General features: G+C 44.4%; 1 protein-coding gene across 1 annotated transcript in view; it reads right to left on the reverse strand.

Annotated features, from left to right (window-relative positions):
* LOC126444898 (uncharacterized) overlaps positions 1 to 19215 on the reverse strand; it is a 697169-nt gene that overhangs the window by 63116 nt on the left and 614838 nt on the right. Inside the window, exon 17 of the mRNA XM_050090969.1 lies at positions 9411 to 10044. Within this exon, the coding sequence (XP_049946926.1) occupies positions 9411 to 10044 (634 nt within the window). The remainder of the gene's footprint in view (positions 1 to 9410; positions 10045 to 19215) is intronic.

A 19215-nucleotide genomic window follows, 5' to 3' on the forward strand; every position in this document is an offset into this window, starting at 1 on the left:
AATCACAGAAGGATAAGCAAACAGAAATATACTGCAAAGTGATTAGAGAAGCCATATTGTTGCTACTTCACTACGATAAGTGAAATTTTGCACTGCTCTGCAAAAGGTTATCTGTTACATATATAAAGCAGAGTGTATATGTATATGTCTGTTTAGGTTAGAGAATTCCCTCCCTAGGCCCGACAAGACGCCTCCTGAGACGCTGAAAGGTAGGAGTAGGCAAAATGCAACAGGGAATAACAATATTAATGTGCTAATAGTAAACTGCAGGAGCGTCTATAGAAAGGTCCCAGAACTGCTTCATTAATAAACGGTCACAACGCCCATATAGTACTAGGGGCAGAAAGTTGGCTGAAACCAGACGTAAACAGTAATGAAATCCTAAACTCATATTGGAATGTATACCGCAGAGACAGGCCGGACAGTGAAGGGGGAGGCGTGTTTATTGCGATAAGAAGTGCAATAGTATCGAAGGAAATTGACGGAGATCCGAAATGTGAAATAATTTGGGTGAAGGTCACGGTTACAGCAGGCTCAGACTTGGTAACTGGATGTCTCTATAGGCCCCCTGGTTCATCAGCTGTTGTGGCTGAGCACCTGAAGGATAATTTGGAAAATATTTCGAGTAGATTTCCCCACCATGTTATAGTTCTGGGTGGAGATTTTAATTTGCCGGATATAGACTGGGAGACTCAAATGTTCATAACTGGTGGCAGGGAAAAAGAATCCTGTGAATTTTTTTAAGTGCTTTATCTGAAAACTATCTTGAGCAGTTAAACAGAGAACCGACTCGTGGCGATAACATATTAGACTTTCTGGTGACAAACAGACCCGAACTATTTGAAACAGTTAACGCAGAACAGGGAATCAGCGATCATAAAGCGGTTACTGCATCGATGATTTCAGCCGTAAATAGAAATATTAAAAAAGGTAGGAAGATTTTTCTGTTTAGCAAAAGTGACAAAAAGCAGATTACAGAGTACCTGACGGCTCAACACAAATGTTTTGTATCTAGTACAGATAGTGTTGAGGATCAGTGGACAAAGTTCAGAACCATCGTACAATATGCGTTAGTTGAGTATGTGCCAAGCAAGATCGTAAGAGATGGAAAAGAGCCACCGTGGTACAACAACCAAGTTAGAAAACTGCTGCGGAAGCAAAGGGAACTTCACAGCAAACATAAACATAGCCAAAGCCTTGCAGACAAACAAAAATTACGCGAGGCGAAATGTAGTGTGAGGAGGGCTATGCAAGAGGCGTTAAATGAATTCGAAAGTAAAGTTCTATGTACTGACCTGGCAGAAAATCCTAAGAAATTTTGGTCTTATGTCAAAGTGGTAGGTGGATCAAAACAAAATGTCCAGACACTCTGTCACCAAAATGGTACTGAAACAGAGGATGGCAGACTAAAGGCCGAAATACCAAATGTCTTTTTCCAAAGCTGTTTCACAGAGGAAGACTGCACTGTAGTTCCTTCTCTAGATTGTCGCACAGATGACAAAACGGTAGATATCGAAATAGACGACAGAGGGATAGAGAAACAATTAAAATCGCTCAAAAGAGGAAAGGCCGCTGGACCTGATGGGATACCAGTTCGATTTTACACAGAGTGCGCGAAGGAACTTGCCCCCCTTCTTGCAGCGGTGTACCGTAGGTCTCTTGAAGAGCGTAGCGTTCCAAAGGGTTGGAAAAGGGCTCAGGTCATCCCCGTTTTCAAGAAGGGACGTCGAACAGATGTGCATAACTATAGACCTGTATCTCTAACGTGGATCAGTTGTAGAATTTTGGGACACGTATTATGTTCGAGTATAATGACTTTTCTGGAGACTAGAAATCTACTCTGTAGGAATCAGCATGGGTTTCGAAAAAGACGGTCGTGTGAAACCCAGCTCGCGCTGTTCGTCCACGAGACTCAGAGGGCCATAGACACGGGTTCACAGGTAGATGCCGTGTTTCTTGACTTCCGCAAGGCGTTCGATACAGTTCCCCACAGTCATTTAATGAACAAAGTAAGAGCATATGGACTATCAGACCAATTGTGTGATTGGATTGAATAGTTCCTAGATAACAGAACGCAACATGTCATTCTCAATGGAGATGTGGTGGTGTGTTGGGGCTTTTGGGCGCTCAACATCGAGGTCATCAGCGCCCTGACACACATTTAAAAGAAACAAATGTGGACAGACCTAAGAAAACTAAAGCACACACTCAAACAAAGCAGGAAAAGAAGGAAAATGCTACCTAAGAAAGTAAAACCTAAGGAAAGGGGAAACATAGCAACAAGAATGCCACTGAAGGGCACTGAGTGAATCGGAACAGACAAGAAATTTAGGAGAAGAAGAATGTCTCATGTGCTCCAGTGCCCGCAAGATCGCAAACAATTCTGCATCAAAGATAGTAAAAGTCTGAGGCAGTCGGACCTTGAGGACACGATATGGAAAAACAACTGAGCAACCAACAGAATCCCCTTGTTTCGACCCATCCGTAAAAACAGCTACATAGTCGTGGTGCTCAGATAAAATGACAGAAAATGCTGCATTAAAAAAGGTGGCAGGAGTGCAATCTCTCTTGTACTGCAATACATCTAAAATCACTCCGGGCCTCTTCAGTAACCAGGGTGGCAGGCGGTTAAAACCTTGGATTTGGGGTTGTACAGACTCCACACCGAGGGACTCTACTACACGTTGCACACGGATCCCAAACGGCAACGTAGCCCGGGGACGGCGGGAAAAAAGGCGGTCCAGAGGTGGATGGGCAACAAGATGGTGAGCAGGCGATCTGGGAGCTGCAAGAAACTTACAAGCCTGGCGCACCAGCAGGAGCTGTCGGCGGATGGTAAGTGGGGGTTCGCCAGACTCAGCACAGAGGCTGGGTACGGGACTGGTCCGATAAGCACCCGTGGCCAGTCGGATCCCAGCATGGTGAACAGCGTCAAGGATCCGCAAATAAGATGGCCTCGCTGACGCATATACTGTGCACCCATAGTCCAGCCGTGAACGCACAAAAGCTCCATAAAACTGTAGGAGACGCGCCCTGTCCGCGCCCCAAGACCTGTGGCTGAGGCACTTGAGGATGTTCAGTGCCTTCAGGGTTCTGGCTTTCAAATCACGTAGGTGTGGCAGCCATGACAACCTGGAGTCAAAAATTAGGCCCAGAAACCGCACTGTGTCTCTAAAATGTAGTACAGTATCCCCCATATGCAAGGCAGGCAAAGTAGAAAGATGACGAGAACGATTAAAATGAACACAAACACACTTTTCGGCAGAAAACCGAAAACCCGTCTTTGCAGCCCACTCCTCTAACCGCCGCACTGTTAGCTGCAACTGACGGCTCACGGTTGCAACACTGGAGGAGGAACAGAAAACAGCAAAGTCGTCCACAAATAAGGAGCACTGTACTGGACTCCTCACTGTAGACGTTATACTGTTGATGGCTATGGCAAAGAGGGTAACGCTTAAAACACTGCCCTGGGGGACACCGTTCTCTTGCTCAAAGCGATCAGACAGTGTGTTACCAACGCGGGTCCGAAAAAACCGCTGAGACAGGAAAGACCGAATGAAAATGGGGAGGCGGCCACGAAAGCCCCATTGATACATTTGTGCAAGAATACAGTGTCTCCAAGTAGTATCATATGCCTTACTGATATCAAAGAAGATACCGATACAGTGATGCTGACGGAGAAAAGCCTGCTGAATAGCTGCCTCTAGGAGGGTCAGGTTGTCGACCGTGGACCGAAATTTTCGGAATCCACACTGAAAGCGGCTAAGGAGCTGTCTGGTCTCTAACAGCCAGACAAGACGCCGGTTAACCATCCGTTCAATGGTCTTTCCGACACAGCTTGTCAAGGCAATACTACGATAACTACCGGTACATGTGCGGTCCTTTCCTGGTTTGAGGAGAGGGATGAGAATTGCCTCCCTCCACGAGGTGGGGAACACTCCTGTCTGCCATATGAGATTAAAACATTCGAGGAGGATTTCCTTTGACGCCGCTGGCAGATGTCGAAGCATGGAGTACCGGATGCGGTCGTAACCTGGTGCAGTGTCAGAAGTCTCAGTAAGTGCCGATTCAAGTTCCCACATGGAGAAAGGGGAATTGTAGGCCTCAGAACTGTTCGACCGAAAGTCCAAGGTCGCTCTTTCGACAGTCGCACGGTAGCGACGAAACGCTGGATCCTGATTTGTAGTGGCAGTACTTTGTGCAAAATGCTCTGCCAGCGTCTGAGCAATGGCTCTGGGTGTCGTTTGGAGACATCCCTGGTTCAGGACAGCAGCTATTGGTAAACGGCTATGTTTACCGGAAATCCTCCGGATGGCTTCCCATACTCTTGTGGAACAAGTGGAACGGTTGATGGAGTCCAGGAACTCCTGCCATGACCTTTTCTTGCTCTCTTTAAAGACACGCCGTGCCCTGGCTCTCGCGATTCGAAAGGCGGTAAGATTGACCGCTGTTGGGCGGCATTTAAATCGGCGAAGAGCCGCACGCCTGTCCCGGATTGCTGAACGGCACTCTTCTGTCCACCAAGACACAAGGCGCCGCTTAGGAGGGCCAGAAGACTGTGGTATGGACAGGTCAGCAGCATGATGGACCACAAGCGTGATGTGATCCACCCATTCCTGTACGTTATTGTGGCGGTCAAAGACAGCCAACCGAGTGAACAGTGGCCAGTTAGCCCTGCCAATCATCCACGATGGTGGCCGCGGCTCCAGCAATACACCATCCAGGAGATGAATGCGGATAGGGAAGTGATCGCTGGAATGAAGGTCGTCAATGACCTCCCAGTGAACAGAGTCGGTGAGGGTTGGAGAGCAGAAAGATAGGTCAATGGCTGAGAATGACCCTGTAGCAGTAGAGAAATGAGTCGGAGTACCTGTGTTGAGGATGCACAACACTTGAGATGTTAGGAAGCTCTCCAAAATTCGACCTCGAGCGCAAAGAGAAGTGGAGCCCCACAGGACATGATGGGCATTGAAGTCTCCCAGGAGAAGAAATGGGCGGGGGAGTTGGTCGATAAGATCTGTGAGAGCGTCTAAGGTCATTGCATCCAGAGGGGGTAAATAAAGGGAGCAAACGGTAAGCCTCCGAGGTGAATAAATTTCAACTGCAACTGCTTGCAGGTCAGTATCCAGGGGGAGGGCAGAGGAGTGGTGGTCATTATTGACAAACACAGCGACTCCGCCTTTGGCCCTTTCTCCAGTCAGGTCATCTTTGCGATATGACGTATAGCCCCTTAGTACAGGAGCATCAGATGGTTTTAAATGCGTTTCCTGTAAACACAAGCACAGGGGGCGTTGCCGTGCTAGGAGGTTCAGTTCCTCCACATGTGCCCGGAATCCATTCATGTTCCACTGTATAATGGGAGCCATCTATCAGGGTGGGAGTACCTTCATTCTCACTTTCTGTTGGGGAGGAGAGCCCACAACAGGTGGAGGCTCAGTTTTGGGGCGAGATGATTGCCCCAGTCTGACATCAACCTCCATCGCCGCAGAAGAGGAGTCGAGAGAGACGTCAGGGAGAATGACATCCACATCAGGAGACTGTATAACTGCAGTCTCCTTTAGTGGGCGAGTCTTCACCTTTGTCTTTGGCTTCGATGTTCCGGCTTGAGGTGGCATTGGAGCCAAAACCTCAGAAGCAGTAGCGGGTGTAGCAGTGCTGGGCAGTGCACTAGACTGAACCCGAGAAGGGGCAGGAAGTTCCATGATGTCAGCTACCACAGCCCAGTCAGATGGCCGGGGGGGAGCAGCAGGCTTCACAGTAACGGCAGCAGCACTTGTACATTGACAAGCGCAGGTGCTAGTGCAGACAGTAGCAACCTCCGTTTGTGTAGCGGCATCGGTTTTCAAGACTGGTTGTTTGAGAACGGAAGAAAAGGAAGCAGCAAACGTGGGCGGCTGCATGGACTTGTAGATTTTCTTCGCCTCACCATACGGGATGCGTTTTGTAGTTTTTAGTTCCTGGATCTTCCATTCCTCAAGGAAAACTCTGCATTCCCTACTCCACACAGGGTGATCCCCAGAGCAGTTGACACACTTGGGAGGAGAGGAGCAACCAACTCCCTCATGGGCGGCTTTACCACAATTCCCGCAAGTGGCTTCCCCTCTACAGCCGAGAGTAGTGTGTCCAAAGTGTTGGCATTTGAAACACCGCATGGGGTTGGGGTAATAAGGCCGTACACTGAGACGTAGGAAACCTGCCTTCACATGCTCTGGCAATTTGGTGGTGTTAAATGTAAGGATAAACGAGTCAGTCTTTATGAGAGCACCATCCACCCGTTTCATAATGTGTTGCACGTCCACAATTCCTTCCCGGGACCATTCAGCCCTCAGTTCGTCTTGGGGAATGTCAACGAGATCTCTGCAAGTCACAACACCCTTGCTGTAGTTCAAGGTGTTGTGAAATTCAGTCTCTATCGCAAACTCCCCAAGAAATTGTGCCTTCTGAAGGTTCTGGACTTGCTGGAAGCTAGATGTTTCAACCAACAAGGTGCCATTTCGCAAGCGCTTTACAGATTTTAATGTGCCAGCAATACCTTCTAAGCCCTTCTGTATATAAAATGGCGAAACTTTTTCAAAACTCCCATCTTTTCTTTTAATTATGAAAAACACATTCTGCGAAGCAGCATGCGTTCTGTTACTACTACCTGAATCAGGAGGACTGGCTACACGAGCCCTCTTGTTGGATTGGGTGTTAGAACCCACCAGCGATCCACCCTTTCCGCTGGCAGGAGAAGAATAAAAGTTCGAGGGTTCCATCTCGGTCCCACGAGCAGCTAGGGAACTAGAAGTCCACCTAGACAGAGCCCCGCGTGCCTAGGTAAGCCTTATACAACTGGGGCGCGGCAGGTGCCCCAGAGGTTGCCCGCTTGTGACTGTTCCACCCCAACAGCCATGCATCTTATAGGCGCGCAGCACACCGTAAGATTGAGGGGTTTTTATAGAGGTTTACCTTCCTCACAATCCAGGCGGTCAAGCCAAGATTACCATTCCCCGCAGCACACAACGTTCCACCGCCGCGCCATGCGGTGGTCGCTGAAGCATGTCCGGGGGTTACGGTGACAGGAGACTGGTGGCGCTGACCAGTCCCCAGCTCAGGACCCCGGGGTCGCCAAGCCCGTACTCAGCAAATGAATGCTGAGCCCCTGGGGGGCTCAATGGAGAGAAGTCTTCCGAAGTAAGAGTGATTTCAGGTGTGTCGCAGGGGAGTGTCATAGGACCGTTGCTATTCACAATATACATAAATCGGAAGTTCACTGAGGCTTTTTGCGGATGATGCTGTGGTACATCGAGAGGCTGTAACAATGGAAAATTGTACTGAAATGCAGGAGGATCTGCAGGGAATTGACGCATGGTGCAGGGAATGGCAATTGAATCTCAATCCCTTATCATTTAGCTACAAAATAGCAGGTCAGCAACTGGAAGCAGTTAATTCCATACATTATCTGGGAGTACGCATTAGGAGTGATTTAAAATGGAATGACCATATAAAGTTGATCCTCGGTAAAGCAGATGCCAGACTGAGATTTATTGGAAGAATCCTAAGGAAATGCAATCCGAAAACAAAGGAAGTAGGTTACAGTACGCTTGTTCGCCCACTGCTTGAATACTGCTCAGCAGTGTGGGATCCGTACCAGATAGGGTTGATAGAAGAGATAGAGAAGACCCAACGGAGAGCAGCGCGCCTCGTTACAGAATCATTTAGTAATCGCGAAAGCGTTACGGAGATGACAGATAAACTCCAGTGGAAGACTCTGCAGGAGAGACGCTCAGTAGCTCGGTACGGGCTTTTGTTAAAGTTTCGAGAACATACCTTCACCGAAGGGTCAAGCAGTATATTGCTCCCTCCTACATATATTTCGTGAAGAGACCATGAGGATAAAATCAGAGAGATTAGAGCCCACACAGAAGCATACCGACAATCCTTCTTTCCACGAACATTACGAGACTGGAATAGAAGGGAGAACCGATAGAGGTACTCATGGTACCCTCCGCCACACACCGTCAGGTGGCTTGCGGAGTATGGATGTAGATGTAGATGTAGATGCAGATATCTCCTCCCAAACCCCTGGATCGATGTGTACCATATTTGACATAGAAACAGTAGGCCTCAGTACTAGCACTGTGGGATTTATAAACTCCCAACTTTACAAGGAGCAGAGACAAGAGCAAAAACTTGTTTTTCAGCCTCTGTCATATACACTGCCCTGCATGAAAGGCATTTTGTGTGGAAATAGTATCAGCCTCCCAAATCGACCTGCTTTGCAGAGGAGCCTGTATGGCAGGGGCAACAAACAGTGTTTCGGGATGTGACATGTAGGCTGCCCTGCAAGGCAGGTGTGTTGCGTTTGAATAGTATGGGCATGCTTTATCAACCTGCTTTGTATGACAGCCTGTAGACTAGGGGCAAATAAATGATTTTCAAGCCCCTGGTGTGGAGCCTGCCCTGTATAACAGGGATGTTTTGAGAGTAGTGTCACCATGTATTGCAGGAGCATGCCTGGGGACAGGTTGCAATGGGTAGAGGAGGGGATGGACAGAATAACTAGGAGGAGGCACAGGCAGAGAGAAGGGAGGAGGGGGACATACATGAGATAGAAGGATGGAGTAGTGAGAAGGTTCAAAAGGAAGAGGGGGAGGTGCATATAGAAAGAGAGAGGGGAGAAAAATATGGTCAGAAGGAGGGGGAAGAAGATATGGTTAGAGCTAGGAGATGGAGGAAATAGACAAATGGAGGGGGAGAGGAGGTGAAGAGACAGACAGAGGAGAAGGAGCAGACAGATAGATGTCAGAGTATGAGGTGGATGCACAGTGGAAGAAAGAGGTGGACACAGAGAGATGGAGGAGCAGGTGTGTTCAATATATGTGTTGAATGCATACATGGCTGAAGCCATAAGGGAAATTCTAGCATTTACGTAGTTGCAGATGTACAACCTCCTATGACAAAGTACCTCAAAAATAATAAAAAGTTGGTTATTTTAGAAGTCTAGTAGAATGTTTATTTGTTTCTCAAGATATAGATTGAAGTGTGAAAACCAAACCTAACAGAAAACTTTGAAGGTGCAGGTTATATATTTTCAACATGTTTAAACCAAGAAGTAAATTGATTGAAAGCTCTGAATCTGATATACATGTAAAAGATAATAACTAGCTAAGATTTGAACAAAGCAGTAACTGAATTTCTGTCAGTGTTTGCCAAAATATGATGACACAAGTGGAATTAGAAAAAATCTTAGCCAAAATCATGCTTATCCACGCTATAACTCTAATAAGAGTAGAAGGGATGCATTTCCTCCAATAGAAATGTATTTACTACTCTATTTATGAAATTTATTTGTTAGTAAGGGAACAAAATTAACTTTAATATGGGTAATTGATTTTTGCAAAATATTTATTAATGTATGATATACATACCCTTCTTTTCACCTTCTGGTATTTTTGCTTCCAGTTTCGATTTAGACGTCATTCCAGGTTTTGCTTCCATTTTAGTAGGAGCTACAGTTTTCTTTTTGGGAGCCACTTCTGGCTTTTTCTCGGTTTCAATCTCGGTTTTACTGATCGGAGCTTCATCAACTTTAAGTTTTGATTTCTTCTCCTTTTTCTCTTTCTCTTTCTTTGGTTTCTTTTCAGGTTTTTCCTCTTTCACAGTAGGAAGCGGCTCAGACTTAGTCACTTCTACGACGACTTCTGATTTGGAAGACTTGAAACCTTTTAGTTTCTCTTTAAGTAAGTTTAATTCTTTTTGATATCCATCACAATCACCCATACACTTCTCGAGTTGTTTTTTTAGCTCAGTAATTTCCTTGTTCATTTCAAATTTTACCGTATCTAGCTCAGCATTTTTTGCTTCTAAGTCTGCTTTCAGATTTTTAGTAAGCATATCATTTTGCTTCTGTAGTCTTGCAATTTCATCCTCGTACTCTTTTGCGTATTCGTCCTTATTCTTATCCTTATCCAAGTTTAACTGAAGTGTTTTGTCACTCTCTTGTAACTTTCCCTTCAGTTCATTTAGTTCAATCTGACATGTCTCCAAGTTTTCACGGTGTACCTGTAAATAATATTACTATATGTGAATAATTACATCAAAAGCAAACTGTCGTCCCATGCTTACCGTTAAATAGCTAAACATAACTATATCCATACCATAGTGAAACATAAGATTTAATGTCGTTGTTGTTTGCATTTAGGGCACTGAACGTCGGGATTATCGGATCCCGTGTAATACTCTGTTAACACGAGTGAGCTACGAATTGGTAAAACTGTCTCAAAAAGACTGTATTAGTCATAAGATTAAATATTTGTAACTGGCAATACAACAAAAGTATCTTAAACTGTCACTCGGAAGTGTGTGACTAGCTGACAAGGTAATAACACACACACACACACACACACACACACACACACACACACACATAGTTACACATGTGTGTACCAATAGTTTAAAACACAGAACATACGCATTTAGGCTTAAAGTCCAATATCCATGTTCATGTGACTGATTTATCACGAAACGTGATAAACTAACCGTTCTATAACATATTACATTCTATACCTAAATTGTTTATAGTTGTGATGATTCAGAAAATGGAGAAGAAGAAGCTAAAAAATTTCTACGTGACATTTATCAGTGAAACAAAAATATCTGATTTGAAGGCACACAAACAAACACTTTCAAAAAATTAAAAAGGGCTGACAATTGATTCCTTATAACCTACAGCTGGGATAGAGTGGAACCACATTTACAACTCTAATACAGCGTCAGGGCAATGAGTAATTTACACTTCCTTGCAAGCTTAATTTCAAAATCTGATAAAATTTGTTAAAATCTGCAAAAACGCAAGTGGCAGAATGTTAGTAACTTAAGGCACAAAATTCATAGATGAGTTCAGTTTCATTTTCTTCGCAGTCAATTCCTGCACGATAGTTGCGTGCCCACAAATTGACACAAAGCAGAAGCACCCCTTGTCTTCAGTAGACCTCTAATACAAATATGAAGATGGTACCTGTTCTTTCGGACATTTTCTTCAGTGCAGATGCACTCACATTGCCCGAAGTCTTACGGGAATCGTTAGATTTACAGCGTCCGTCTCGTCTGCTCCACTTTCGACATTTTTTTTTTCTTACCTTAAATTTTCAATTCTTTTTGTTTTTCTCAGGCATAAATTTCTGTCTCCTTTTGGCCTTCTCATCTTGCCACAGCTACCTGCAGTTCATTCTCATAGGGAGAAGAAGTCAGAATCAAAGTACGACCCTTCTTTTATTTTGTCCGTATCCCTACTACCGCCCCAGCTATTGGAATGGCAACGAAGTATTATGGAGAAACATGAGGAAATGTTGTGGAAATTAAAGTGGAAGCTGTTGCTTCAACACGCCGGCCGAAGTGGTCGTGCGGTTAAAGGCACTGCAGTCTGGAACCGCAAGACCGCTACGGTCGCAGGTTCGAATCCTGCCTCGGGCATGGATGTTTGTGATGACCTTAGGTTAGTTAGGTTTAATTAGTTCTGAGTTCTAGGGGACTAATGACCTCAGAAGTTCAGTCCCATAGTGCTCAGAGCCATTTGAACCATTTGTTGCTTCAACAGGCCTACTTCTGTCTTGTTGCGCAACCTATTTCGACAAATTATCAGAGACAGGAAATATTGCTGGTTCTGCGACATTATCAGATGTAGTTGATGGGCTCAGCGTCCTGTCTTCCATAAGCTGGTGCTGATAGTAATAAGTCCGCATCAGTGAAGACACTCACGTTGACACGCCGAAGTCCTGTAGCCTGAAACCCTTTGAGTGCAGAATCACAGCGGCATTTAGGAATTCCGAGCGAAAAAGAGATGCTACTTGACATAGAGTAACAACTTTTTCAGTATGTGTTCTGAATCACTTTCAAGTTTCTTGCTCGTAGTTGGAACTGAGGGGCTTTACCATGGACACCTCAGGGGGTTGTGGCCTATGAAAAGAATTAGCTGGAAGACATACCATGACCACACAATATTGTTTCGCCAAAGTCAGTGGCATGGAGTCCCTTATCTACGTTCAGTGACCTTCTAGAATCAATAGCACCACATTTGGTCGACTTAGAAGACACTATGAATTTCTTGGTGGAAATCTCTGTGTTCATTCAGCCTGACACTGCATTCTGCTCAACCACCACTGGAAGACACAATGTGTACGATTTCTGTATTATTTACCTGGGGAGATCGATATAGGATGCACCGGCAGATGAAACGCATGTTGCTATTGTTACGGTTTCTCCCCTCTCTAATGAGATAAGAACGCCTACTTGACGTTCTACTCAGGGAACAATTAGCTTAGAATGCCCCTTTGGGATTACACATATTCCAGTCTCGTGCAGTTATAAATGCGATCAATAGACAGCTTGATCTTCTCGTAAGTTCCTACCAAAAGTTCAAAAACTTGGAAACATTTGCACGATTGAAGCCTATTGCTCGAGCACCAGCCTACGGCTTTTTAATCCTCAGGTCCGGATTTCTCGAAAGAAACTGGGTCATCCAGTATTCATCCTCCATTTTCAGTTCTTTATTAAAAGGGTGTTTCGGTTTGTTTTCCTTTGCCAAGTGGATCTCTAAAGCTCTGAACTCGTTTATTGTCAATCCAAACAATCTGGTCTTATAAATAACTGATAAGCTCTAATTCTTGCTCAGTCGTTAAAAACCTAAAATTTTTCCCGTTGACTCGTCAATTTGAAAAATCCGATTTTGAAGTCTATTCTGAACTGCTTTCTAAAGAGTTTCTTTTGGATCGTTGAACTGAATAGTGACTTTTCTAAGACCCACTTCCTAATTCACTAAAGATTTCATGGCCTCTTTCATATTTTCTGTATACCAACTTTGACGATTAGGTTTGTGTCCGTATTTTCTATCCAACAGTGAAAAAAAGAGTACTGTTACTAGCAACAATATGGAAAACCTGAAAATATGGTATTGTATCATGCGAGTGTTAGACCAAACATGGATACTAAAAAGTAAACATTAGGAAAGAATGGTTACGATAGTTGGGCAGAACAGAACCTCCTTCCGTTATGCCCAGTTACGTTCCGCCCTGACCTTTCAGTTTACGTACAGTCAAAAACCCACAAAGCGCTTTGAAACGTAAACATCGTCTAATCGTACTAAAATAATTGTTCAAAGATACGTTCTGAGATTTTAAGAAAGAAAGAAAACTAACAAATAAAGCGTTTTCGGCTACGTTCAGATACGATGTGTAGATGGCATATTTGACCGATTGCCTGCTGGTGGGCAGTTCGGCTGCCTGGTGGAGGTCTTTTTATTGGCGTCACTTCGGTGACTTGCTCGTCGATGACGATGAAATGAAGACGAGGACAACACAGACACACCCAGTCCCGAGCGGAGCAAATCATCGACTTGGCCGGGAATGGATCCCACAGCTCCGTGATCTACAGTCAGCAACCCTAAACACTGGACTACGGGCTACCTTATAGTTAAAAAGCTTACTAATACTGCAATATGCACACCAAAAACAAGCGCCAAAACGTTACGTGTCTTCTTGCCGTACTTGTCGCTTGGGAAATAGTTCCTGAAAATTATTTAACCCCTAGTTCTGCTGTGCCCCGTGGTTCCGTCCTGCCCCGGCTTCCCCCACGTAAAGGTGAGTCCTAGCGCTGAATGTGGAAGTCACGTGTTAAAAGAGTACTTAAGCGTGTTAAGAGGATTTCATCTCTTCTTCGCGGTTGCATGGAGGAAGCTCATAGTCATGCTGTGGGCTTCGTATGTCGCATCTTATTTTCACGCACACCCCGTTACTTATTTTCTGATCTGCGCATCATTCTGTGGCTCTGCAGCGCGGTAACAGCGTGCGTTGAGGACGGCACACGGCACCTACGGTTAGCCCTGTGCAGACTTCCTTCGCCACTGCATGAGAAATTTCGTTTCGCTAGATTCCTGCGTGGCTGGGTACCCAGCCGAACGCCTCTACTTTCCCTGTAACGAGTAAATGGTGTCCTTGTGTCTTTGGACAGCTTTGTCTGTTGAGTACCAGGGCTGAGTGCAACAACCACGTCTCAACAACTTCACTGTCTCCAGGATCACATAAAGTTCAATGTCAAAGGTAGGGAACACATCTGAAAGACGGATTCTAAGACACAGTCAAGGAAAACGGGGACGCGGTCTGTATTATCCCGTGCTCAGACTCCTCTGAGTTTATAACACTAAATTTACTATTCTCGTCAAGGCTGTCCAAGGCCGCCCCTATCTCTCACTGAAAGGAAATTATTATAGTGTAGTCGAGTGTTTTCCTCTCAAGAAAATGATTTAAAAGACGGTTTTACGCAGGTTTTTTAACAAGGTCGGAACTGGAACTTTCGTGTGACTACTTACAAGTGGTCATTCGTCTTCACAAATATTTAAAATACTCCGTAACACCAGGTCTAGCCCTCGCACCCCTACAAACTATCGTATGGGCGCCATTTATCCTCGTATATATCTACATTTATTATCGGCAACCCACATTAAAGTATGGAGGAGACTGCTTGCTGCTTCCATGCTGTTCCATAAGCAACCCGTGCCTCCCTGTCCGTGCCAAATGTCGAGCACCTCAGGGCGTTGGGTACTGGTTTGCTGAAGCCGGGATTCCTCAGATGGGAACTGGTGAGTGCCACTAGCCTTCCGTTTCTGTAAGCTCAGTACATGCTTGAGCGACCGTCACATGGCGCGGCGTTGGAATGTTCTTGGCTTAACCACACAAATCGTGAAGATGGTACAAACTTCTATGAAAATAACTGTAACTCCAAGATGTACCGCTTTCTGGAAGAATGGACTGCTGTTGAGGACAAGCAGTCGTTAGCAAGCCACCGGCCAAATCTCAGTTTGTAATTCTTACCGAAAAAGTGGAATTGACTGTTAATCTCCTAGCTACAAGTGGGCCGCAAATGGATTCCACACTACTTTTTAACACGACCAGCGGTTCGGAAGGCCCGTTGGGCAGTCATCACATGCAAAAAAATAAGATAACTCTTGTCACTAGTTCACCAAAGACATCTTCAAAGAACAACGTTAAAAATATTAGTAAGATGCCTCTTTCAACGACGAAAGATTTATTTATTATTTATCAGAGGGCAAGAAATCTGTAAAATAGCTGATTTTTCAGATGAACAAATCTCAGAACTATGCGCAGGAACGAGAGAGCAAGAGACTCCGAAGCTAGCAAGTTGCTATCTCTAAGTACCTACAAAGTATGTGAAAAATATAGAGGTACACACAGTCCTAAACTATAATAAAGGTGTAGTCAGTTGCCGGGCTGTAATCCATATCGACACCAAAGAACTAACAAGAATGGGGAATTGAAAGTGTGACTCAAGTCAGGGTAAGGGCACCAGACTGAGAGGCGATATTCAAGAATCGGTCGGTTTTTTAACTAACTCTTTCATGGGTGGACTACGCTTCCTGCAGATACGTCCCATTAATTTCAAGTCTGGCGTCTGCCTTTCCTACGATTAGTTTATTGAAGTTGTCTCGCTTCGAATCAGTCCATACACATCCTCCCAGTAATTTAATGGATGTGACTGTTTTCAGTAATTGATCTGTAATAGCGAAATCAAAGAAAAATTAGTATTTCCGCTTTTACGCACAAAATCCTGTTTTTTAAGCTAATAATCAACTGCTAATATCTGCACTAAACGTCTATATTCTGCAGCGCGTTTGCGTTTCACCACACTTAGCTAACGTAGTGACTTCTATAGATAAAACAGAATCATTCACCAACAGGCTCATGGAGATTCTAACGTTGTTCAGTAGGTCACATACAAGTAAATTGTGAACAGTAATGGTCTGTGTAGTAATTCCTTAGTCAAGATACATTACATCAGAAGTTTTCTCTTTGTTAAGAACTACATGCTATGTTATATTTTCTAGGAACTATTCCATCCATTAAAGCTGGTCCGATAATCTACACGCTGGTATATTGTTTATTAGTCGTCAGTGCTGCAAGTTTCAAACGCCTGTCGTAAGTCAAGAAACACGACAACTACGTGGGCGCTAGTACCTCTGTCTTTGGCGTACCGTGAATAAACATCGTGAGCTGAGCTCCAAATCTACATCTACTTCCACATACATACTGCGCAAGTATGGTGCTTGGGTCTAGGGTACTTTGTACCATTACTAATTAGTTGCCGGCCGCGGTGGTCTAGCGGTTCTAGGCGCGCAGTCCGGAACCGCGCGACTGCTACGGTCGCAGGTTCGAATCCTGCCTCGGGCATGGATGTGTGTGATGTCCTTAGGTTAGTTAGGTTTAAGTAGTTCTAAGTTCTAGGGGACTGATGACCACAGATGTTAAGTCCCATAGTGCTCAGAGCCACTAATTAGTTCCCTCCCTGTTCCACTTGTAAACAGTGAGAGGGGAAAAGACTGACTGTATACCTCTGAACGAGCCATAATTTTTCTCATCCTCTGTTCGTGGTCCTTACGCGAAATGTACGAGGGCGGCAGTATGATCGTTCAGCAGTTAGCTTCAGATGCTGGTTCTCTAAACTTTCTCAATAGCTTTCTTCGGAAAGAACATCGTCTTCCCTCCAGGGATTTCCATTTGAGTTCACAATGCATCTCCGTAATACTTGTGTGGTGATCAAACCTACCACTAACAAATCTAGCAGCCTGCCTCTGTATTGCTTCGGTATCTTTCTTGAATCCGACACGGTGGGGATAACAAACACTAGAGTAGTACTCAAGAATGGCTCGGAATGGTGTTCTACATGCCGTCTCTTTTACAAATGAACCACACTTTCCTAAAATTCTCCCAATAAACCGAAGTCGTCCATTCGCCTTCCTTCTCCTTACAGTCCTTATATCGCTTTGCAACGTTACGTCTAGATGTTCTACATGACTGTGTTTTGTGGAACCCATGTCGATTCCCACAAACGAAAATTTCGTCTCAAGAATTGTCATGATACGCGGACATAAAACGTTGACAGCATATTGACTGTAGTTGCCTGCATCTGTTCGATGTCCCTTGTTGGAAACAGAACTGATCTGACGATTTTTCCAGTCACTTTGAAAAGTTCGTTTGTTCAATAATCTACGACAGATAATTGCCAGAAGAAGTACAAATTCTTTAGTATACGCAATACAGAATTGTATAGGCGCGTACGAGACTGACTGTCTTTACCAATTATTCATCATGGTGATTATATGAATTGGAAACAGCCTTTGAACTCAAGTGGTAGGCGTCGTTCGTACCAACATTTGGCTTGATTTGCGTGAAGCCTTCAACGACTACCGTAGTAGAATATTATCGAACGATCTCCCACAAAGCACGAAGATATTCTGGTGAAATGTAGTGGTATTAATGGCACTAAAATTACATCCATGGATTACACAGGAACTGAAAGGGAAGGTTGCAGAATTAAAGCAGTAATGATAAACTCCGTTTTCAAACGTTCCTTTACAAATAAAAATCCAGAAATATTGCCTCAGTTTGATTCTTGCTCCACTTTAAAGACGACTGAAATAAAGCTTTGTCAGAATGATATACAGAAACAGCTGAAATAGCTAACAGTGAACTAACTTTCAGGATTCAATGGAATCCCTATCAGTTCCATGCAGAGTTTGCAGCAGAGCTATCCCCTCTACCGTAGATCAATCGAACAAAACACTGTGCCTAATAGTTAGAAGAAAGTGCAGGTCACACCAGTGTATAAGAAGGGCAGCAGAAGTGATTGATCCACAAACCTACCGTCCAGTATCTCTGGGAACCCTCTTTTGTAGAATCCAAGAAAATATTTTAAGGTCAAACGTAGAAAGGTATCTCGAACAGAATGCCAGTCAGCATGAATTCCGAAAACATCTGTCATGCGAAACGCCACTTGCAGTTTTTCCACATGATATCCTGAAAGCTACAGATAAAGGAAATCAGATGGATGCAGTATATCATTTGAACCGCTACCACTCCTTCGCTTATTTTCGAAAGCACGAATATATGCGGTATCAAACGAAAATTGTGAGTGTATTGAGGACTTCTTCGCAGGGCGCACGCAGCATTTATATTGAATAGAGAATCATCAGAAGATGCAGAAGCAACTTCCAGTGGGCGCCAGGGAAGTATGTGATCCTTCTTGTTCATGTTGAATATTAATGAGCTTGCGGACAATATTAATAATAACCTCAGCCTTCCGCAGATGATGAAATTATCTACGAGGAAGAGTCGAGAATTATCTGCACTTTTCGTTCTATGATGTATTTACAGTTAAATTAAATAGTGGTTCGACATACGTTATCTTTTTATAAACTCGCCTCCGTTTTCGATGCATTTGTTCCAGCCGACCAAAAGCTTGCGTATTCCTGCCAAGAAGAAGGTTTCTGGGTGGTCGCGGAGATAATTTTTGGGCCGCTGTCTGCACCTCAATACATGATAAACTGGACAACCTCGCGCAATATCCTTGAGCCAGCCAAACAAATGAAAATCGGAGGGCGCAAGATCTCAGCTGTAGGGAGGGTTTTCCAACAGCTCAAAATCCAGTTTCATGGTAGTTTCAATGGTGTAGTGAGCCGTGCATGAGCGGCACTTGTCATTAAAAAGCAATATTTCGTCTGACAACAGCCCACAAACTTTATGTTAATCGCTGTTCCCTTCGTCATGTACTAACAGCCCAGCAGTAATGTTTTCGTTGTCACTAACAAAAATCAATTAAAATGGACAAAGTCGAACGACGCGTGCACGACTGGAGTCCGCACCAGCTGTAAGTGCACATATACATAAGGTGATATGCAAATATTAATGGTGTGTTATACAAATGTGTATACAATTTTCGACATTTCTGAAAAAAAGCTGTAAAACTATTGTGTCAAATCTTAATAAACTTCCCCAGTGCCGTAGTTCCTTTCTTGCGTAAAACTTTCCTCAAACGCCGCATTCACTGCATTACAACTACCAAAGGATTGTAACTCTCTCGCCATGTCTTTTTCCAGTGCTGCAGTTCCTTTTCTTGCGGAAAACTCTTCATCTCAGAGTAGCAGTTGCACCCAACGTTCTCAGTTACAATAAGGTCTAAAACGTCACTGTATTGGCGGAGCTGTTATTTGCACTCTGGTGATTCATGTCAAAAGGCGTCCGACGTGATTATGGCCCCACGTCGGGAATTAACAGTCTTTGAAGGCGGAGTGGTAGTTGAATCGAGAGGCATAGGACATTTCATTTCGGAATTTGCTAGGGAATTCAATATTCGAAGCTCGACAGTGTCAAAGTGTGCCGAAATTTC

This window comes from Schistocerca serialis, chromosome 1 (assembly GCF_023864345.2).
Source record: "Schistocerca serialis cubense isolate TAMUIC-IGC-003099 chromosome 1, iqSchSeri2.2, whole genome shotgun sequence".
Lineage (NCBI taxonomy): Eukaryota > Metazoa > Arthropoda > Insecta > Orthoptera > Acrididae > Schistocerca > Schistocerca serialis.